This window comes from Parasteatoda tepidariorum, chromosome 2 (genome assembly GCF_043381705.1).
Source record: "Parasteatoda tepidariorum isolate YZ-2023 chromosome 2, CAS_Ptep_4.0, whole genome shotgun sequence".
Classification (NCBI taxonomy): domain Eukaryota; kingdom Metazoa; phylum Arthropoda; class Arachnida; order Araneae; family Theridiidae; genus Parasteatoda; species Parasteatoda tepidariorum.
The window spans coordinates 13,563,915-13,585,728 of record NC_092205.1 but is presented as its reverse complement, the minus strand read 5'-3'; the positions used below and the strand labels follow the sequence as shown (position 1 = coordinate 13,585,728).

The following is a 21,814-nucleotide window of genomic DNA, read 5'->3' as shown; positions in this document are numbered from 1 at the left end:
GTTTTAAACAATTGTAAAATTTAGTGTAAATATGATATCAAAAATTGAATTTTGATTTTCTCAAATATCAGATTAAATAAAAATACTTTATTTACATATTAGAGGTTTACAAGTTAAAAATAATACAAACTGAAGTGAGAATTCAATGAAGTATTATTTCATATAGCATTGAAAATCCCATACTTAAATACAATTATGGGATGCGTATGTTGAACATACCGAATTTTAAATAAAAAGTCGATTTAAATCTTTCCTTAATTGATATTTAATTTTTGTTGTAGTTGCTTGTTTTTAGGTTAAAAAATCGTTTTCGTTCAGAAACATGTAGCACTCTTTAAATTGTTGGAAATTTAAAGCATTAGATTTACAAGGTTAAAGCTTTTCCATTGAAGCATATTTCCCTTTTTAAACCGTAAATAAATTATGCTAAGTCCTACTTATTTAAAAAATAATGCAATTTTTTTTAAAATATCAAATGTTTAGGAAACGTTAATGTAATGTATGTAATTTTTAATACTAATTAACATGTAATTTTATCCTGAGTTTATATAAAATTATTCTACTCAAATTTTAACCATTAAAATTCAATACTTAATCGTTTGCTAGATAACAGGTGAAAATCTCAGCACTGAAATGTTCGCCAAAATTTAATTCGATGTTTAAGAGCTCAATTCAATGCGAGTAGAAGAAAATAATTTCTTGCAAAATTTTTGATTATTTTTTTTTGTTACTTTTTTCTTTATGCTTAATTAAATTTGTGGGATATAAATATGAATGCAAATGATAAATATGAATAATAAATGATCAAATAAATAAACGACTGATCATGTATTGCTGATATAGTGATGATGATACTTGATGATTTTCGTCAAGTTTCATCCGGACTGAAAATTCTTTTTGATGGGAACTTCCAAATTAAATAGTTCTATTATTTATTCAATAAATGCAAGGAGCTTTTTCTTTAATAAACAATGATAACTTTAATTTCTATTTAACGAGTTGAAACGTTGTAAATTGACTAAGTGTAGATGTTAGATTGCAAGAAAGTAATGGATAAATAAAAAATTAAAAAAAGCTTAAATTGCTAAATTCTGTGAAAGAAGAGAAAGGTTTAATTCCGTCAAAATGTACGAAACGTTCTTAGAACAGAAATCCATCATCCAGGCCTATTAAAAAATATCGTTAAACTGCAATTTTACGGAGCGCATGTTAAATAATATCTTCGAAAATAATTGATTCTGATTGATGGATTGAAAGGTTAAACCTAAAACATCATCTTCAAGGGGTCTCCTCTCCCCTCTCTCAGAACTTGTTTCGAAAAAAAAAGAAAAAAAAGCCTCATAAGATTATGCATTTCTTAGAAAAATAGGCCCCAATTTTTATATCTACACTCATTTCAACATCATGCTTAATTTGTGTTTCTCGCCAAATAAGCTGTCCTGCGAAGCTAAGGCGAGGAAATAATGACCCCTCAATTGTTAGCCAATTATTATTGTGTGCCGTGAAGTTGGCTTTATTTTGTTTTTACCCCCCCCCCCCCCCCTANTTCCCCCCCCCCCCCTCCCTTATGAATATCAGCACATTGAACATTGAGCGGAAACTAGTTGAGTAATAACAGATAATTTTTTGTTGTGAGCTTCGTCAGTTTGAAGGATGGTAAAAAAAAAGGAAGGTAATGATAAAAAAAGTAAAAAAGAGTAGCTCCTGAATAATGTGTAGTTACGTACATTTTTAATTTTATAATGATTTTGGTTATTATTATCAGTTTTTTTGGGGGGGGCGGATTTTGTTTAACGGAGCTAATTTCATAACCAATTTGATGCAGTAAATGAACTCGCGTTTGACTTGAAATGTTTAATATTTATCCGAGTACGAAAAGTTTATGCACTGAATCTTATAACATTAAACAGAATTATGTATAAATAAATACTGTAACTTGTATTTAATTAGACAGTGAAATCATATAAGCTTTTAATATTCCGACTTAAGCTAGAACAGACAGAAGGATATCATTTATGCTCTTTAAACAACTTTTAATGTAAATTAGATTTATTTCCATGATTTTCTTTCATAATTCGAATTTAATTATTTTCTAAATTGTTTGTTTACTGTTGTAAAATATTAAAGATATACTAAAATGTTCGAAAATATTTATTAAATTTGGATGGATTCGAGTAGAATTTATTCTTATTATCTTGACGAATATCCTATTTAATAATATCTATAGAAATCGTTCAATAAAACTGCTTAAATTATATTAGTTTAAATTGTTAAGTACGCAAATGAATAAAACTTTTTGAATTATTATTTCGAAAAAAGGAGAGAGACTAATACTGCACTGGGTAAATATAATGTCAAGACGAACGTGAAATATTTAATTAATAACATTACGTGAATTTCTGAAGTTAGAAAGATTCCTTTCTCTCAGTATCTCTTATACCCTACTGTACAGACATATTGGTCTATTACTATTAATTTGTAATGATAATAATTCTTTCATAAACAATTGAGTTATTTGCAAAACAAAACTTTTATTTCTTAGTGAATAATTTGCCATTTTTATAGCTGTTTTGAATTTGCAACAGTTGTTGACGGCTGTTAGATTAAGTTTTTCCTGTATTTAGCCAACGTTCTTAATGTGAATTTTAAAAAAAATGTCCCTACGTAGAAAAGACATAGTTTCGTAAAAATACAAAGGGCTCGGGGTATAATTCGTTGATATTTGAAAAGTTACTTCTACACCATCTTGTCTGGGCATATAAGAATTTGGAGAAGAAAAAAAAATTATTAATTATAAGTATTTAAACTATTAGTCTATTTTAAAGCTCAGATAATTCTTTACGGCACGATGGTATTTATAGTTTTAAATTATATCTTTGCTTCCAGTTTAAACATCTCAAACAGTTGGTTTTCGGTTTTCTTTGGCGAAAGAGCTACGAAAAACACGATTATTAATGGAAAATAAAGCTCTTTATTTCTTCTTGGGGGTAAAAGATCTTATTCAATGCATTCAAAAGGAATGTTTTACATTTAATTTGTTTTTCGGTTAAGCTATTCGCTAGTTTTTATAATGAAATTGCAACTGCAATCGTATTTTACATCTTTCAAACACAATAAATTTTAGAACGGAAGAATTGCTTGTTCAACATCCTGACTACAGTAGTTCATTTTAGTATTCCTTTATTGCTAACAAAAAAGAAATCATGTGTCAGCCATTTTTTTTCTTCACAAAAGACCTCAATCCTCCTATTCATGGGAATTTATTACCAAATAATAACAGTCCAAAAATGTAGCTACACCTGTCTAAAAATTACCTCTGTAAATACACACAAAGCCATCACGCATAACTAAGGAAGAGGGAATTGATTTTTTCCCCCTTTTTATTTATTTTTTCCCCCACTCTTCACCACGTCATTTGCTTCCTCTGCCTCAACAAACAAAAATAAAGAAGAACCGGGTCAACGCAAGGAGGTAGATAACTTTTTGGTAATTCCAGTTTTTTACGAGCTGCTAATTATTCCACTCACCCAATTATTCCATTAAAATGATGTTTGATTACTGGTAAAATGAACATGGCAAATGAGCATAAATTCTTTCCATGGTGAGACTACTTTGTTGTTCTGGCGATCATGATTCGTGATATTGAGTAATACCATTTTTAGATATGATAATTTTGTTTCTTCATATTTATAACTCTAGCAATAATAATGCATCGTCTCAAATAAGCTTTTTTAAAGTAATTTAGCAATTTTTGAACAGACAGAAATATTTTATGTTGCAAAATTCAAAATCAGATATCATTTAAAATTGTTAACCTTTTTTGCAATCCAATTCTATCAACATTTTTACATAGTACTAACATATTTTTGTGAAAAAAAAAATCTCAGTTATCTCATTAAAATTATGCTGTATCACTATTTAAATGGGTATGAAAAGTGCTAGTCAATACTCAGTTCTTTCCGTTGGAATGCAACTTTATTGTTGATCTTGATACCGAGTCATGCCATTTTTTATCCCACATTATCAGCAAGTGTTGACTCATCTTCTCAAATTAACTTTCTCAAAAATGTTCAGTTTTAAACAGCAAGAAATATTTTATATTGCAAAATTCAATTAGGATGCCTTTTAAAAATAGTAACTTTCCTTGCAGTTTTGCATAAATACTTAGTAATCGCATATTTCCGCAAAAAAAGTCAGAATTATCTCTTTAACATAATTAAAACGATGTCGACTGTTTAAATGGACATGGAAAATGCTCATTTCTTTTCATGACTGCTTTATAACCCTAATGATGATCGTGAAATTGAATAATAACATTTTAACATAAAATAAATTTTTATTTATCTATTAACTATACCTTTATTAACTATTTGTCTTTAACCATGTTAGCGTTTCTTAACAATTGTGTTTTTTGGAATACAGGAGATATTTTACATCGAAAATTTCAATTTCGATACCACTTCAAACTAGCAAGCTTTGTTGTCAAATTGCATGAATTTTATTTTATAACCGCCGTCGAACAGCCGACCCTATTTTGAGTTTACGGCTACCAATGTTCAACGCCGTAACCTTGTGATTTTGAACCCAATCCAGATGACCAGTGAACTCTAGGATCAAGCATTGGGAGAAATTTTGGACATCTGGAGGAGAACTTTTTGAGGGAACTAACCTGCATTTGCGTTATGGAGAGAAGAAAACCTGTCGGCAAGGGGAATCTAACCCATGATCCGTCTTCCAACTAGGATATTTTACGTCAGCACTGGGGAGTTATGTGATTCCAGCACAGCATCGAAAATGCGAAACTTCATTAATGAAAACCGTTGGTATGGATTAAAACAAGCTCAACCGTGGAAAATTTTTTACAAATTTAGAAAAAAATTGAAGCAGACGAAACCATTATAAAAAATTAAATATCCTTAAATCACTCCAAACTTGAAATTTTATATATATATATATATATATATTTAATTACATAATTTAAATTTTATATAATTTAATGTAATTTATACATTCATCGATATCTAAACTATAAATAATGTTTCTTTGATTTTTTTCTTTTTTGTTTATTTATCTAATATTAAGTTTCAATGAAGAGGGTCTAAAATTTTTAACCACTATCTGATTTTATCTTTAAAAAAAGCAATTTATTTTAAGAGTTTAACAACTATGAAAAACCATGTAATATTTTTTTTTATTGGGAAAAAAATAAAGCGACAAAAGTCAAGATTTAAGATACAAATTTAAGTACATTCAGAATATCGCCACCATTTGTGACAAAAAAAAAAAAAATCTAAAATGGCACATCATTTTCAGAACTATGATAAATGAAAGTGATCATTCAGCACTTAATCCACTATAAATCCCAGCATCCTTTCTCTCTTTTCCAGAGAACTGACCAATGGTTTCATCTGGTCGGTGATTCAAAAGTTCCAAAGTAGGACGAAGTGCCGGACATTGGCAATAGCAATAGAAAAGCGCCAAAACTGAATTCATTTCTAACCGCCAACAATGTAACAGGAAGATAGAGTCAGTGTGGCGCGACTAAGAACTATTATTCTTGATCTTCTCGTCCGAACTACTCTATACTCTCCCCTGTCTTTAATTGGGTCGCTGTCTCATTGATATTCTTGACCATGCTTCTTCAGATTTTTTTTTATTTATTTATTTCTTCTTGGCTATTTATTTATTTTTTCTTACACCGCTTGTCACCATCTATTCCTTTTTTGTGCGTGTTCAGTGGGCCCAGAACCGTTTCTGTTAGATTCATTTGGACGTCACACTGATAATGATAGCACTGAGAGAATTTCCTCCTCATATTTGGCGATATTTTATTCTTTTTTTTTATTTTTAAAATAAGTGTTTTTGGAACAACGAAGAGTTTTTAATTGATTATGTTGTCTCTGAAATTAAAGTGATTTTCTTTCAAATTGTCGAGATTATGTTTTGGGGGATGATGAAGTAGAAAATAATAAGTAACGTTTGTTGAGTTTAGAATAAAAAGATTTACTTTCATAGATTAAGCCGTTTTTTATCGTTTAACTTTAAATAACGAGCATTAAATCTATATTACTCTGTAACTATTATCATTCAACTTACAGATTACTAAAATTAAATCAGTGTTATTCTGTAATTGATCACTATGTAAAGTTTCTAGCATTTTATTTTTTCTCTTAATGTGTAATTTAAATAATTGAAATACGTAAATGAGATCAAGGCTTGATGCTAACTTTTATAGGAACACATACCTTTACTTTGAAAAACTAACATAGCAGGAATCGGTAGCATCTAGCCTAAATAAAACCTTTGTTTACATTTTATTGTTCTGAATATTATGCATCATATGTTATTTTTATATTGCTGCTTCTTGAGCCAATTTACTTATTTAAGTGGATTGGCTCAAGTAAAAGAATAATATAATTATTTTTTTCAGTTCCTTGAGAAATTTTCGTTATAAAAATGGAATAAAACTCTTAAAGTGTTCTTATATATCATATATATTACAGTATTCATCGTTTATTTATTTTACGGACTTAGTACGGTTTTTATAATTACTTATCCTGCATTTTACAATTAAAACCTCAATTTTGATTGAAACTGCGAAAAATTATTTACTTTCAATAGATTATTTAGGGAGCTGATTTCGATTAATTGAATTGCACAATATTAGAACATTGCGAACAATAATTTTCAAAATCATGCAAATTACTTTTAAAAAATGAATTAAGTTATTTTTAAAGTTCATCAAGCTGTAAAATTAAACTAATTTCAAATGATGATACAAACACCACTGCTTTTTACATTACTTAATTTTGCCTTTTAGACTGGAAGTGACAAATGTGCAAAACGTAAATCCTATTAAAAAGCAATTCTATATACCATATTGAAAAGCATGTAAAATATGAATTTTTATTTTTAAATAAACATTTGTGAAGCTAAGGAAAACTGAAAGGAAATTCAAAAATACTAATCGAAAATTCGACAAGATAACTCTCATTCAAAGAATTTAAGTTTTGCATTCAGACGACTCATGTGAAGTTAAAACGCTATATCCCAGGAGAAACCATTCATGGCAAATTCTCTTTTATCTTCATGAGTAATATTAAATATAGGAACGTTGTGCACAATTATATCTAAAGTAAACCATGAAGTTTCAAATGCTTACATATCAAATATAATAATTAGAAAAAAAATATTTTTCGAAAAATTGTTTTTTAAACCATTAAAATGCAAACAAATTGCGACAGAATTTCGCAGGCTCGCGCAATCCTTCCATATTTGTTCGCATTTTGATATTTTGAAAACTTTTTTTTTCAGTATTTGAAATTTCATAGTTTACTCCAGGTTTGCTTGAACTCACTTTACTCTGAACTTTAAATTTTAAAATACCAATTCAGGTGACACAGAATTACGCTGTAAAAAATTGCGGAATCAAATGACGGTAAAAAGTACCGGCACTCAGGCTGCCGGTACTCTTTACCTTAAAATTCATTTTTACAAGAACATGTAACGGAACAAAAAATTCTGTTATAGCGTACAGTAATAAATACTGTAAAAGCAACAGTATAATATTTTATGTCAAAAAGAAATTTTACTGTAAAATGTATTTTATGAATGAGGCACCTAAAGTGCTTGTACTTTTTACAGTAATTTGATCCATAAGTTTTTTACAGTGAACAGTTTTATGATGCTCAAAAAAGATCGGTTTAAGCTATGAACTATTTCGTCTCAATTTAAACTCAACAACCTTTTAAATTATATTTCATTCTTTTGTTTTATTTTTTTTTCTTCTTAAAAATAAAACAAAACTGGTATTTCCCAAAAAAATCAGGCTTCGAAATTCCCCCCCAATAAATCGAGGGGAGGAAGTGAGTAGATTTCTTAATTGTTTCTTAAATGTGTGGGATTTAAAGCGGTGTTGTTACTTTATGATGGCTATCATTATTGAGAAAGGACTATTAAATTGTAAAGGAAAAGGCAATTCCAGTAGAATGGCAGAGGCGGAGTCGCGACAGGTGACACAATGGAAAGGGGCATGGAAGGGGAGGAGAGGGGGAAGCGTTATTCCGACGCAGCTGTGTCAGGGACCTTCGCGGAGGAAGTGCCGGACGTGCGCCGCCTTCCAAACAGCCTCTATTGCCCCTTCCTCAGAACCGCTCTTTTCCGAATCCCATCTCCTCTCTTTACTTTTCTACAAGATGGCCGACACAATTCGAACTAAAAGAACAGACACTGGTTTCAGACAGTGAGCTATTATAGTTATTTATTATTTTATTGAAAAAAAGTTTTATCTTCTCTTTTTAATTTTCTGATAATAATAGCTTACAAAAAAATGGTCTGTTTTCGGTACATTTTTCGGCTTTTAAAAGTCCCATTAATTTTACGGATTGTTGTGGAAAAAATGTAAATTATTGATGATTATTTTTGAACCTTATTACTATTACAGAAAATTGCGTCTTGCGACGGAAAACTAGAAGAAATTGCTCTATAATTTCAAAAAAAAAAAAAAAATAATAATAATAATAATTTTTTTTTAGAAATCAAATTGCATTAATACGGCTTAAATTTTAAACACTAAATAAACTACGTTAATTTGTTCTTAACGTAAATGGTTCCACTTGTTAAAAAGATATAGATAGTAGATAAAGATATGGATATAGATAATAACCATGAACATATAGGTATAGATGGTAAAAGATATCGATAGAAAATACATAGATAGTACTATATTGTACAAAACTTCATTTTCCAATTGTTTCCAAATGTTTTTTTCACAATTCAACCAAATTTTATCGCATATTATAAAATTATATTTAATTGTTAATTTTACTAAAATAATTACCAAAGCGTTTCTATACAAATTGCCCAGCTTTTTGGTTTTTCCCATACAGCTAGAAACACGGTAAAGTTTACCATATTCTAGTAGTTTCGACCATACTTATTTCTCAAGGTAGTGAAATTGCAATAAATTTTAACAACGTTATGATTCAACGTTTTAAACTATATCTTACGGAAGCCAGTTGGAAACAGTCTAAAATTTGTTTCCATTAATATCTATCAGTGTAATAACCACCGATATCTATCAATGTAGTGACCTATAATATCTATCAATCCCAATAACCATTGTTATCTCTCTTTGCAATGACCACTATTGCCTGAGAATACATGTAGCCATATATATTAAGATAGTTACCTCTAATATCGATCTACTTCGGGTTCTTATTGAATAATATGGTTTAGTTGAAAAACTTTTCCTTCATAGATATGCTAGAAAAAAAATTAAATATAAATATATAAGACTTGCTTTTATGATTTTTGACTTAATTTGTACCCTTTTCTCTTACATAGCTACATTTAAAAAACAAAAAAACAATTAAATGTTGAATTACTAATAGAGGTATCGGTAACTATAATGCGCAGCAAAGTCGCTGAAACCTTAATAAGGTACTAAATTGAATCACATTTTTGGTTCAAGTTGATTTATAACATGGTTGTAATCTAGTTTAAAATAGATTAATTTGAGCTAATAATAATAGTTTAATTCGGCATCTTATAAAGGCTGATGAAAATTAGCTGGATATTATGGTTCAACGCGTTCCCGTGTTTAGTATGATACATACTTCAGCAAGAAATAGGGCTGCTATTACTTTTGTATTATTAGGTTGACGTGATCTAAACGGAACGAGGACAACGATGAGTATTCCCCGGCCTTTTAGGTTACAATGCAAGGTGTAGCGAGCAACAAGTGCTCAGGTTTGTGCGTGCTACTACCGCACCTTGCGTGACAATACCCATCACTAATACTTCCTGCCACCAGTGTTAATTGGTGCCCTACGAAAAAGCGAACAAAAAATTGAAAGTTGCCCACACCACTTTTGGCTTCTGAGTTCTTTTCTTTTTAAAAAAAAAGTTCTCCAAACATATATTTTCGCTCAACGATGGACGATGGTTCGTTCTCACAATGATGCCGTCATTTTGAAGTCTGGGTAGAGAATTTTGGAGCGAGGGTCATTTTAGACCATCCCCATGAACAATGAGAAAACGACAGACCGATTAAGATGCATTACCTTCTACTCTTTGGCGATTTTTCTTTTCGGTAATTATTGAAGACTGCGATGGGAGGGGAGCTGTAACTTGCAAGGTCCGGCCTCGTGCCTGTCACCCAAGTACTGGCTGGCAATGCGCACGCAATGTAACTTCCGGAGTCACTTGTTTCTAAGTTTCTGTTTTTTTGATTTATTTAGTTATTGTTGACGTGTTTATTTCCTTTTGGATGCTTCTTTTGTTCTTGCGAATGCCGTTGAACGTTGCAAAGTGATTTCTAAGGGTTGCGAAAAGAAATCTTTTGTTCTAATGTGATTTGAAGGTTGGAACCCTGACTTTTGACCATTTCTTGAGTTAAAAAGTACAGACAAAATTGTTCCATGGGCTTTGTTCAAATTACATGTTAATACAACGAAATTAAATGTTAAATTATTCACTGTATATATATTACAATTTTCCTATAAATAAATCCTTTTATGCTTAACACTTTACATAATTCTTTTTTTTTTAAATTAAAAAACTATTCTTGTTCAATATTAATTTTAAGAAAGTATATTATCAGTAGCGCTGTTTAACTGTTAAATATACGGAATAGAAACTGATACGTTGAGATAAGATAAACATTTTAATCAATTTTCTAAATTCTTAATTTCATTTGTAATGAGAAACTCGATAATAATAGTGTTACAAGATTATCATCATTTTACTATTATAATTATTATATAGTTTTTACATATTGTCTTATGCGTATACTAGAATGTTTCGAAAACTGTATATATTTCCATGTTCTATGTAATCGCTTATGGCGATTCAGGCATCCAGTAAAAAACCCACAGATATTCCTGAATAATTTTGTAAATGTCTTTGTGTATCTGACTTCAAATTTCTTATATTTTTTTAATTAGTTAAAAAAAATATACCTATAATTATTCATTTAATTGTATGCCTTAATTCATTTACGTTTATTCAGAAACTTTTTAAATGGTTAAAAGGTTCGATAATAGCATTCAAATAAGCATCATTAGCAATATTATTCTCAGCTTTGTTAACGTATTCTAACTCTAATATTAACAGCAGTTTGTTGTTTTACGTTTGATTCTTACGAATGATTCTTAAACGATGCTATTTGAAGACTCTTTGCTAATGCTCCTATACGATTCAGTGGCATGTTTAGCTAACGTCTTATTTTGTTTTTATTTTTAGGTAAACCGACCTCTCACCATGAAGAAGGAAGGTATACAGACGCGGAATCGAAAACTATCGTCAAAAAGTAAAAAGAAAAAAGGTTGTCTCGCCATCCCCGAGTGTTTGAAGCCTCTAGACAAGCCTTTCTCAAGCTTCGGTCCCACAGGCCAGCTCGGTTCCATGTCCTCCATGTCAATGACCATGAACCATTACATGCATCAGGGTAATATGCCCATATCGATGCCAGGGTCTTTCGTCACATCATCTCCGATGCATATGAACACTGCTCCTGGACTGTCCAGTCTCTCACTGTCCTCCAATGGAGGACCTCTACCCCTAGGAACGGGTGGATTGGGACTGGCCACTTCTAACAGCATGGTCGGTGCTATGGCTTGACATAGGGCTCCACCGCAACCAGGGCTCGGTTGCTGGGACATGGGCCATCATCATCATCATGATAAGAGTCCCTCAGTGGCACTAGCTTCTTGCGCACAGCTATGGGCACAATTCCCGAATTCTCTGTCCAGTGCGGAAGGGTCACCACCACTGTGCTCTGGACTAACGGATTACAAAGACTGAATTTTGTGATTTCCGGTAACCTTCTTTAATGAAAAACTTTCCCCACAATGTCGTGATCACGGATTAAAAGAAATGCATTTAAAGTGTGATTCGTTTTCTGTCCTTTTGCTTAGTCGGATGCAGGTTCGTCGCTGTGGGAATAATAAAGGAATGCCTGTTCTATTCTTTTACTGAAAAAAAAAACTTTCATTCTTAAAACCACGCACATGTGCAATGTTAAACTTGAACCTCTTCAGATTATGATGAGCTATTTCTTTTGATTCGTGATCAGCCACCACGGTGATCAGCCAAAGAGGTGATGAACTGTCTCACAGTACCATATATGGTCAAGTGTGAACTATAAATCTTGCATCAATGTTGGTGTGAGCATCACTTGGAGCAACGACTGAATTTATCAAGGATTCTTTTGTGTTAACAGGGCGCTATGCGTCCTGTTAACCTAAGTTTGGTTGTAAAATATATAAAATAAACTTCTTGCTGAAAATGACTATTATCTGTACACATGAAAGACTAGTCCAAATTTTGTTGGACTAGCGAACTATTTTAAATCCAAGCAAATCAATATCTTCAAAATTCTTTGTCATCTATTTTACAAGTCGTGATTTTTCAAGGATCAAAACTGCAGAATTCATTTCTTTTGGCAAATATCTCAGGTCAGGATTAAGAGAAAAATAAACACAGAACCTAACTCGCGATATGCAACTTTTTAAATTTTTAGATCTTCCTATTTTTGTTTTCATCCATCAAAGATTGTAGCGTACCTCTCATACTTCATTGTGTTAAATTAAAAAACTCCTTCATGTGTCTGATATACTTGTAAATTTATTGATTCGGGGATAATATTTTTTCAATACACTCTCCGATGCATTAGTATTTATTCTGATATTTTTTAACAAGCATTGCAGATGTTTTTATTGTACAAAAATGAAACTTTTTCATGAATTCGAATATTAAAAACTACTAAGTTATTTAAAATAGCTGAAATAAATAAATTTGTAAACAAGAAAGATAAGTAAGAGCACAAAAATGTAATCTATAAAATCTTTTTTTGTTCTCTCGAATGCTGTTTTACTCATCCAAGATAGTTTTACGGCTTTAATGTTCATTCACATATCAGTAAAATTAACAAATTTAAGTGCAATATTTTCACAGCCTTCTTTTTCAAATGTAATTTTATTGAAAAATTTGATAGTACTTACAATTTGATTTTTAAATGAGACATAAAAGGCCAAAAATTTGTATCATAAAAAGTTAACCAAAAATATCATGGTCATTAATTAGGGTGAATTAAACAAATTAAGGTGTGATTAGAGGAATGAAAATTTATTAATTAAATATTCATTAAGAAAGAAATGAATGGTATTTTAAAAAATTATTAATGTTATTAAAATTACTTAGCAATAAATTTATTCAAAATACTTTAAATTAATTCTTGAACTGAAGAATACAATGAATATTAAAATTTAAAACTATTTCTTTTTATTAATTTCATAATGAGGATGATTAGACATATAATACACATGTTCGAAATTGGTGAATAATCTTTAGTTTAGAAATTCTGTATAAAAAGAAAAAACTTTTTAATAATAAACAAAACATATGTAATAATATTCATTTCTTATTAAAAATGACAACAAAAATGTATTTTAAATTAATGAACGCTAGATGTAAGAAATGCAAATTTATTTATTACTGTACGCAAGAAATTTGTATATTTTTATGTAATGTACTGATTACCCAAGACTGATTACATTCAGATACGAATTACTACTTTGTAAACAAGAAAAGTAATTAGGAAATATTTGAAATTTTATTTGAATGATTCTTTTTACAACAGATTTAAAATGTGTAAATATATAAAAATATGTTTCTGTACAAAGATTATTTTGCATTTTTATAAGCTATTTCATTGTATTTTTGATTTATACCCAGTAATTAAACAAATTGCAGAAGTTTATTTTTTTTTAAATTTTGTTTTCATCATTAGCAAATAAAACAATATTATTTCATTAACGTAGATGTGAACATTAAAATTGAAAACAAAAATATTATTTCAAAAAAAATTTGTAATTTTTTTCTCAAATTTTAGTTAAGAAATTTTAAATAATAATTATTTACTTCATTAAATATTTATTTAATTTCCTCCTTTTCTTTATTTGCAATTCCTAAATTTCTTTCTTTCAGTTCATGACTAAAAGATTAGCAGTTGTTCATAAGTGTATTTATGAACTACTGCTAATTTTAATATTTATTTTTAAGTTTCATTTAAAACCTAGGTATTTACTTTTTCAGTATTCTAATATATATTTTTCATATTGCACACATATATTTGTGAAATTTTTCAAAATAATAAAAATTTTATTGTGTAAAAATAGTTATAAGGCTACTGGGTATAAATGATTAGTACAATTCCTGAGAATAATAAATAAATAAAGAGTTATTATTTCGAAAACTACTGTGGGGGTGTGCTACTATCTCGAACAGGACTGTACATTATTTCACTGTAGCTGGTATGAGTGTAATTTTTCATAACTTGTACTGTGCATTATAATATATATAAAGATATATAGAGAAAAGTTCCTTCTTAATTGAAACATAATACTGTATATAAATCATTTCATCTTGCACCAATAAAAACAAAAGGAAGATGGCATTTGTGTATTTATTGCATTTATTTAAGAAACATACATCTTTCATTTTCTACACACCTTATTTTAATACAAAACTTATCAAGCAATTATTAAGTATCTTATAACTGACTCTTGGAACCATCGATTTAGAAATTTAATATATTTTTTAAGAGAAAGCTTAATTATTATCATTTTAAGTTTGTTTTTCAACGACTTTTAACGGACAATATGTTTCTTTCATTATTATGATTATTATTATTGTTTTTTCCTTTAGATTTGAAAAATCACTAGCCCACAACATTGTTCTTGACATTGTTCCACAACATTGTTGTGCAATTGAGGATTGCCTATTGATTTTAATGCTATAATATTTTTTGATCTAATCTAGATAAAAAAATATATAAATTTGCCAAATTGACGTTTTTTTTTCCTTCAAAATTTAGTTATTTTAATATACTTAAAATATTTATCTCATTTGTAAATATTTTTCTTGTGAGATCACATAGATATGTAAAATTAAAGCCTTGCTTCTAGCTTTTTTTTTATTTTCTTCGTGTTACGATTTATTTAATGAAACTTCAAGAATATTCTTTATTTATTTATTTGGCGTGTTAAAAAATAGATTACAATTATCAACATAAAAAATATATTACAATATTATTTTATAACCTTCATCTAAATAATGAAAGGAACACGTTTTCTTTTTATGATTGAGAATAAAACAAAAAGCAATTTTTATGATATTATAACTCGAAAATTGTAAATATTTTTAATAAGTAAGCTCGTACATTGCTTTTTAATTATTTATAGTTTTAGACAATAAAATGAATGTAGATTCATTTTCTTTTTTTATATAAATGAAAACTCTCTAAACAAATTTTTGTTTGTCAGTCAGGATTGATCTCAAATGAAATTTTTGAATTCGTAATAAGTTTTGAGCTCAGAACAAAATTTTGAACTCGTAATAAAATTTCAAGCTTGGAATAAAATTTTGAACTCATAATAAAAATAATAAATTTCATAGAGCAGTATTTTAATTAATTAGTTTACACATAACTCACGTGTTTAAAATTTTAAGTACTTTAAATAAATAAGGATTATTCACCCATACTAAATCCATAACAGTCACTTTATTTCCTGTGTCTAGGTAAATAAATCTTATTTTAAAGTTCATAAAAATGCTTCAACTTTTGAATAATAAAACAAAATATTTTCAATTTCATTTCTTTCCATTTTGCAGTGATTTTTTCCAGTGCATTAATTTATTTTCAAAATATTATAATTCCAATATCCATGAAAACAATCTGCTTAAAAATAAAATACTAATAATTTGTTTATTAAAATATTTAAGGTTTGCAGCAATTTTTTCAAATGAATTTATTTAGTTTTCAAAATATTATAATTTTAATAATTCTGATAATTTCAATGATTTAAAATCCTTGTTATAAAGCATAAACTTCGTAAGTGTCCACACATAACTTTTCCGTAAATCGTCAATAAACTATTTTGATTTAAAACTAAAGCCTGATTCTTTGAAGTGTATCTAACAAAAATCATTAAAAGATTTTTCATAATTTTAACAAAAAATAAAGAAATGTAACACATGTTTTTTGCATATAGACTATTAATTAGTAATTGATTAATAAATAGTTATTTTAAATTAAATTTATTGATGAATTTTTGAAACGAATACTTTATAATTATAGTCATCCATCTCTACTTTAAAACTGAAAAAATTTTGAATAGGCAAAAAAAAAGAAAAAAAAAGAAAAGAAACAGTACCTGATACTGTTTCTAAGGATATTGGTTGTATTAGCAAAACATAGTAATTTTTAGAAACTATAGCTATCTTATTTTTCAAAATTTTGCTTCATTATTTAATAATAAACTGTTACCTTAATTCAGTGATTCTCAACCTTTTTTTTGTGGCAGCACACTTTTCACGATTTCAAAATTTGACGGCACACAATGAAAAAAATTAGTTTAAAAGTTGTATACTTACCTATAATACACTGCGTTTGTGATAATAATTTTGAATGCGAAATAAAATAATATGTACTACAAAAGCACGTTTATTAAGACTAATTTTTATTAGTCAGTAGCAGTTATTTATTTTTTTTGCTAGTTATTAATTGTTAGCTTGTTTTCTATAGTTATTAACTGTTAGTTTTTTTACGTTGTTATTTTTTGTGATTTCTTGTTAACTAGTTTTTTTACTAATTATTAATTGCTAGCTTATTTTTTTGTTAGTTATCCTTTGTTAATTTGCTTTTGTAATTATTAATTGCATAGCTTACTTTAATGATTAGCTTTTATTTCTNAGTTTTGAGGGCTAAAGGTGGTCCTACATGTTATTAGTAGGGTGGTCATAATGTAATGGCTCTTCGGTATATATATATATGTGTGTGTGTGTGTGTGTGTATATATATATATATATATATATATACATACACGCTTTTCTTTAATTTAAACTTTACTCGTAGTAAAAAAAACATTATAATTTTTATTGTATCATTTATAATATTTGGCGACACATTTTAAGAATTTGGTGGGTTACAAAAGTGCCGCGGCATAGTGGTTGAGAACCACTGCCTTAATTCTTCAATATGAGAATGTAATCAATACAGTATCAGATAAATGATGAACACATTATGCTCCCACATCACTTTATAATAATTTTTTCCTATGTTCTTCCCGAATTGATATTAATAATTGCCTCCCGAAACGACATGAATACTACCTATTAGAATTTTTAAACAGAAAATAATTTTCAGTAAGGATACATTTGTGAGGTTTTTCTCCCATATCTAGAAACTCTACACGTTTTTTTGTTACTTTCTGTACTCGTTATTAGCTTTCAATATTTTGTTTCAAATTGCATATTTCACATATACCTAGATCTCTTCTTCTGCATATATTTTACTTTATAAACATCGTCGGGCTCACAACTATTAATGTTCATTTCCGTATCCTTGTAATTTTGAACCTAATCCAGAAGACAAGAAAGCTCCTGGATCAAGTATTAGGAGGAATTTGCCTTCGTGGAGGACTTTTTGATTGAACTAATTCGCATTAGCGTTACATGAAGGGAAAACCAAAGGAATCCTTTATGGTTAGAGTGACGGCAAAGGGACTCTAACCCATGATCCGCCTACCACTGAGGATATTTAACGTCAGCATTGTAGTCGGTGGGAATCGGGTGTGGAATTCGTATAGACCATCTATTGCTGAAATTCGAACCCTGCTCACCTCATTGGAAGGCGAAAGCTCTAGCCTCTTTGCCACTACGGTTCACTCTCCTAGATATATTTTACTTTATAACCGCTGTTGAACAGCAGACCGAATTTTCAGTTTACGGCTACCAATGTTCAATTCCATAGCCCCTTGTAATTTTAAACCCAATCCAGAAGACAAAGGAACAGCTGGATCAAGTAGTGGGTGAAATTTGCCTTCTTGGAGGACTTTTTGATGGAACAAACCAGAATTTGCGTTACATGAACAGGAAAACCATGCAAGCCTCCCACAGGTAGCCCGACGGCCAGGGGACTCTAACCCATAATCCGTTTTCTATGTGCAGAAACTCTCGCCGTTTTTTATTATTCTTGCTATTTTCCGTACTCGTTATCATGCTTTCATTATTTTGTGAATTGCTTATTTCGCAGTCCTAAATTTGTTCAGTTCAGCTTTAATTCTAGTTAAAAATAGGTCATATTGCTTATTTCCTTATTTTAAATTTTTTTTCTTGATCCCAACAGAAAAATTTATTTTCTTGAAATTTTTTCCTTCCCTGAAAGAAAAAAAATGCATAACTCGCAATCTTAAATTTTCTTCTTCAATTCAACCTACAACTTTCTTGGCTAGAAAATAGTCACACATCATACTTCCCAATTTTGAATTTAATTCAGCCCTATTCACATAACGAATTGTGAATTTGTATGTTTCCCTCTTATGAATTTATTCTTCATTTTAAATGTCATTCGTGATATGATCACCATGATATTTTGGACTTTTCTTAAAGATGTATTTATTTTTAAAGGATCTTTGTGTACTTTAACAGTCACCTCGATATTCTCGAGTAATTGGAAACAATTAATTGATTGCTGTAAACAATTACACTGTAATTAAGATGGCATATAATTAAGATTAATTTTTAATCAAGAAGAGAGGTAATTAGAATTCTTTGTAATAATAGATCATATATAACCATTATTGTTAGTAATTTCAGTTATATATCATTTGCAATTAAAATTATAATTGTAATCGAAATTATGAATAACAATTTAAATTGTAATAAGTTAATTATGATTGCTTGCAATCATAAACACAAGTAATTGATTACCAATTAAAAGCAATCGCTTGAAACCAATGACATTTTGTCTAACTCGAATGGAAGGTTTGTGCTATATTTATATAATGAGAAATGTTAATGGAAATCAAATTTAAATATTTTGGAAAATTTCATTTGCTTCGCTAAATGTCCACATGATAACTTTGCTCTATTTCTTTGTAATTTGTTTTGGTAAATGTCGGGCATAGTTCCTTCCTAAACTTAATAATTCATACTAAATAAACTTAAAATTCGTACTTAGATATATTCTTTCTTAAATGACTGCATAACAATACCGATATGATTATTTGTTAATTATTATAGTTTCCGTTTGTTCTGTCCTTCTCCGCAACTTTTGTCGAGTGATAGCATGAGAATAATCATACTTGTAAGTGTGTTGTGTTTTATTAAATTTTTTTTCCGTCTATTTTGTTAAATAATTTTAAATAACACGAAGTTAGAATTTTCATTTTAAAATTAGGGTAAAATAACCGACAGCAGTTTGTCCATTTAATTTAAGAGTAAAGTTAACGATTAAGAGAAGTTTTTTATCTTTACGGTTTTGAAACCGTTTACAACTATTATGGTTAAAAAACCATGAATACAAACCTATATGTTTTTTTAACCATTTACAACTACTATGGTTAAAAAACCATGAATGCAAAACTGTATGTTTTTTTAACCATTTACAACTAGCATAGTTTCAAAACTTTAACCTTATTTAGCTGAACATTGGAGATAGTTTAGAAGCTTTATGGGTTGCCATATATGCGGGAATGAGAGTATCGTAAGATTCTAACAGCCCAGGATCACAAATAAGGGAGGGCAGGAGGCTGAAAACTCTTCACGTGTTGAAGGGGATGAAGGAAATATTGTGGTGTCAATGCAGGGACTAGAACCCTTGTTCTGTCGGTCATGAGATTGCTAGATTAGCCATCTCGGCTATAATATGTACCATCTGCAAGGAACTAAGTGGCTTCATTGCGTGGGTCTACTTGGTGTGATAAAATTCCAATTGTTTGATCGTATTAGGTGAAAGCATTAGGTTTCTTAACGGTTTTTCTGGCAGCTCACAGCTTAAATACTACCTTATTTATGGTTATTCGACTGTTTTGTTTGAATATGATAAAATAACAATGAAATAAATTGTAATTTAACCATGTTTTTTGAGAAATTTTTAACAGCGCATTCCATTAACTAAATTGCTGAATGACAGCCTTGGCGACGGCAAAATAAGCTCACGTTTAATCAAGTTGTTTAGAAACCAGCTTAATCAATCTTTATTTATTTATGCATTTTTTATTTATTTATGTTGTAGTTTTTTTTATTACATTAAATTGTGCTGTTTTTCTTCGTGTATCGGAAAGCTGATGAAGTAACATTTCTCAATAAGAAAACAGAAAATAAATGATATAAATATTCGCTTCCTTATTCCAGAGACTGCTTTAAAGATTGAGACGTGCTCTCTTCCAACCTTTCACCTTTTAGTCACCAAAACCTGTCAAAAATCTTCAAGAATCAACTATCATGGTGGTCGAGTTGTAGATCCGGCCATATCGAACTTTGCACGCTCAAAATTTTCTGCGAAGGATCTAAAACCCTGGACTTTAGGGCCAGAAACAGGATGTAGAAAAATATTCGAATTTCTGTCTGTTTCCGTTTCCTTCAGATAACGCCAACTAAAACTTTAGAAGTGTGTATGTGTTCTTTACAATTTTTATGCTGCCGTGTATTGAAGGATCTTAAATAGTGTGCAAGATCAAAGTCTAGACGTCAAGAGAATGAACACAATACTATCGTTAAGGTTGATCGAATTTGGTTCATTTATCTTTTAGACGGAAAAGCGATTAATCAGTGAGCTTTGATGATGGGAAACACACAGTTAAGAATTCTATTGATGATGGTGGATTCTTTTTTTATTATTATTTAGGAGCTGATTCATTAGCTTTTACTCACTTAAAATGAACGAGTTAAAATAACTCTACTTGAGTGAAATTTCACTCATTTGTCTGAAAAAAAGGGAGCTTTCTCATTTTGAGAGAAATCCACTCAAAACAAAGAGTCAACTGAAATGACTCAAGTTTGAGTGTATAATTTTTATCTGAGTGGATTTAAATCATTTTTAGTTTACCATCAGTATTACTTGAGTCTATCATTTTAACTCGAACTTGAGTTAATTTAAATCGATTTTGATTGACCATCTATATCTCTTGATTGGAACGTTTTTAGTCGAATTGGAGTAATTTTAATCATTTTTGATTGATCATCTGTATCATTTGATTGGATCACTTTAATTTAAACTTGAGTGATTTTCAATCATTTTTATAGACTATTAACATTATTTAAGTGCATGATTTTAACTCGAATTTGAGTGAATATAAATTATTTTTGATTTATGATTAGAATTCTTTGAGTGAGTTTATTTCAATCAAACTAGAGTTATTTTCTATTATTTTTCATTCTTTTTACTCGATTGTCATTTAAATCACATTTGAATTACATTAATCCTTTCAGACTATTCATTGAATCTTTTAATGCCACTCAAGTTTGATTTAACGTAAAGCAAGCATTTCACTCAAACATAGGTGTATTCAATCCAAATTAAGTTTTAAAAATAATCACTCTTTTTTTGAGTAGGGAATTCACACTTCGTACTTCATACCGTAATTTTATCTGGAGTTTTTTATAGAGTAGAGTGAAACTTATTAGCTGTCGGTTAGTCTTAATTAAACTCATTTGTTTAATTTTTTACTGAATTTATTCATGAAATTAATAGTTGCGAAAAATCGAAGGAACGATGTATTATTTCAAACTATTCAAAAAGTGATGGCGTTCGAAGAGTCAGAGAATAAAGTCTTCAGAATTTCCAGGTTATTATTTGCAGTTAAAAAAAGTGCTAACTGTAGGTTTAATATAAGAATTCACTGATTCAAAGATTCACCAAAAATGCAATTCACTGATTCACTGTTTCATAAATATGCCAATTCACTGATTTGCTTGTCCAGATGATTCACTGTTTTTACTATTTCTGGTCAATATAAATTTTTTATTT

The 21,814-nt window shown here is 29.4% G+C and overlaps 1 protein-coding gene across 14 annotated transcripts in view; it reads left to right on the top strand.

Annotated features, from left to right (window-relative positions):
- Positions 1-14,456, top strand: part of LOC107448880 (endothelial transcription factor GATA-2-like) — a 313,302-nt gene extending 298,846 nt beyond the window's left edge. For 13 of the 14 annotated variants that reach the window (XM_071187723.1, XM_071187711.1, XM_021147696.3 and 10 more), the window contains one exon: positions 11,245-14,456. In XM_071187723.1, coding sequence (XP_071043824.1) covers positions 11,245-11,622 — 378 coding nt within the window. In that variant the 3' untranslated portion in view covers positions 11,623-14,456. 14 annotated transcript variants of the gene reach the window in all.
- The last annotated feature ends 7,358 nt before the right edge of the window (positions 14,457-21,814 follow it).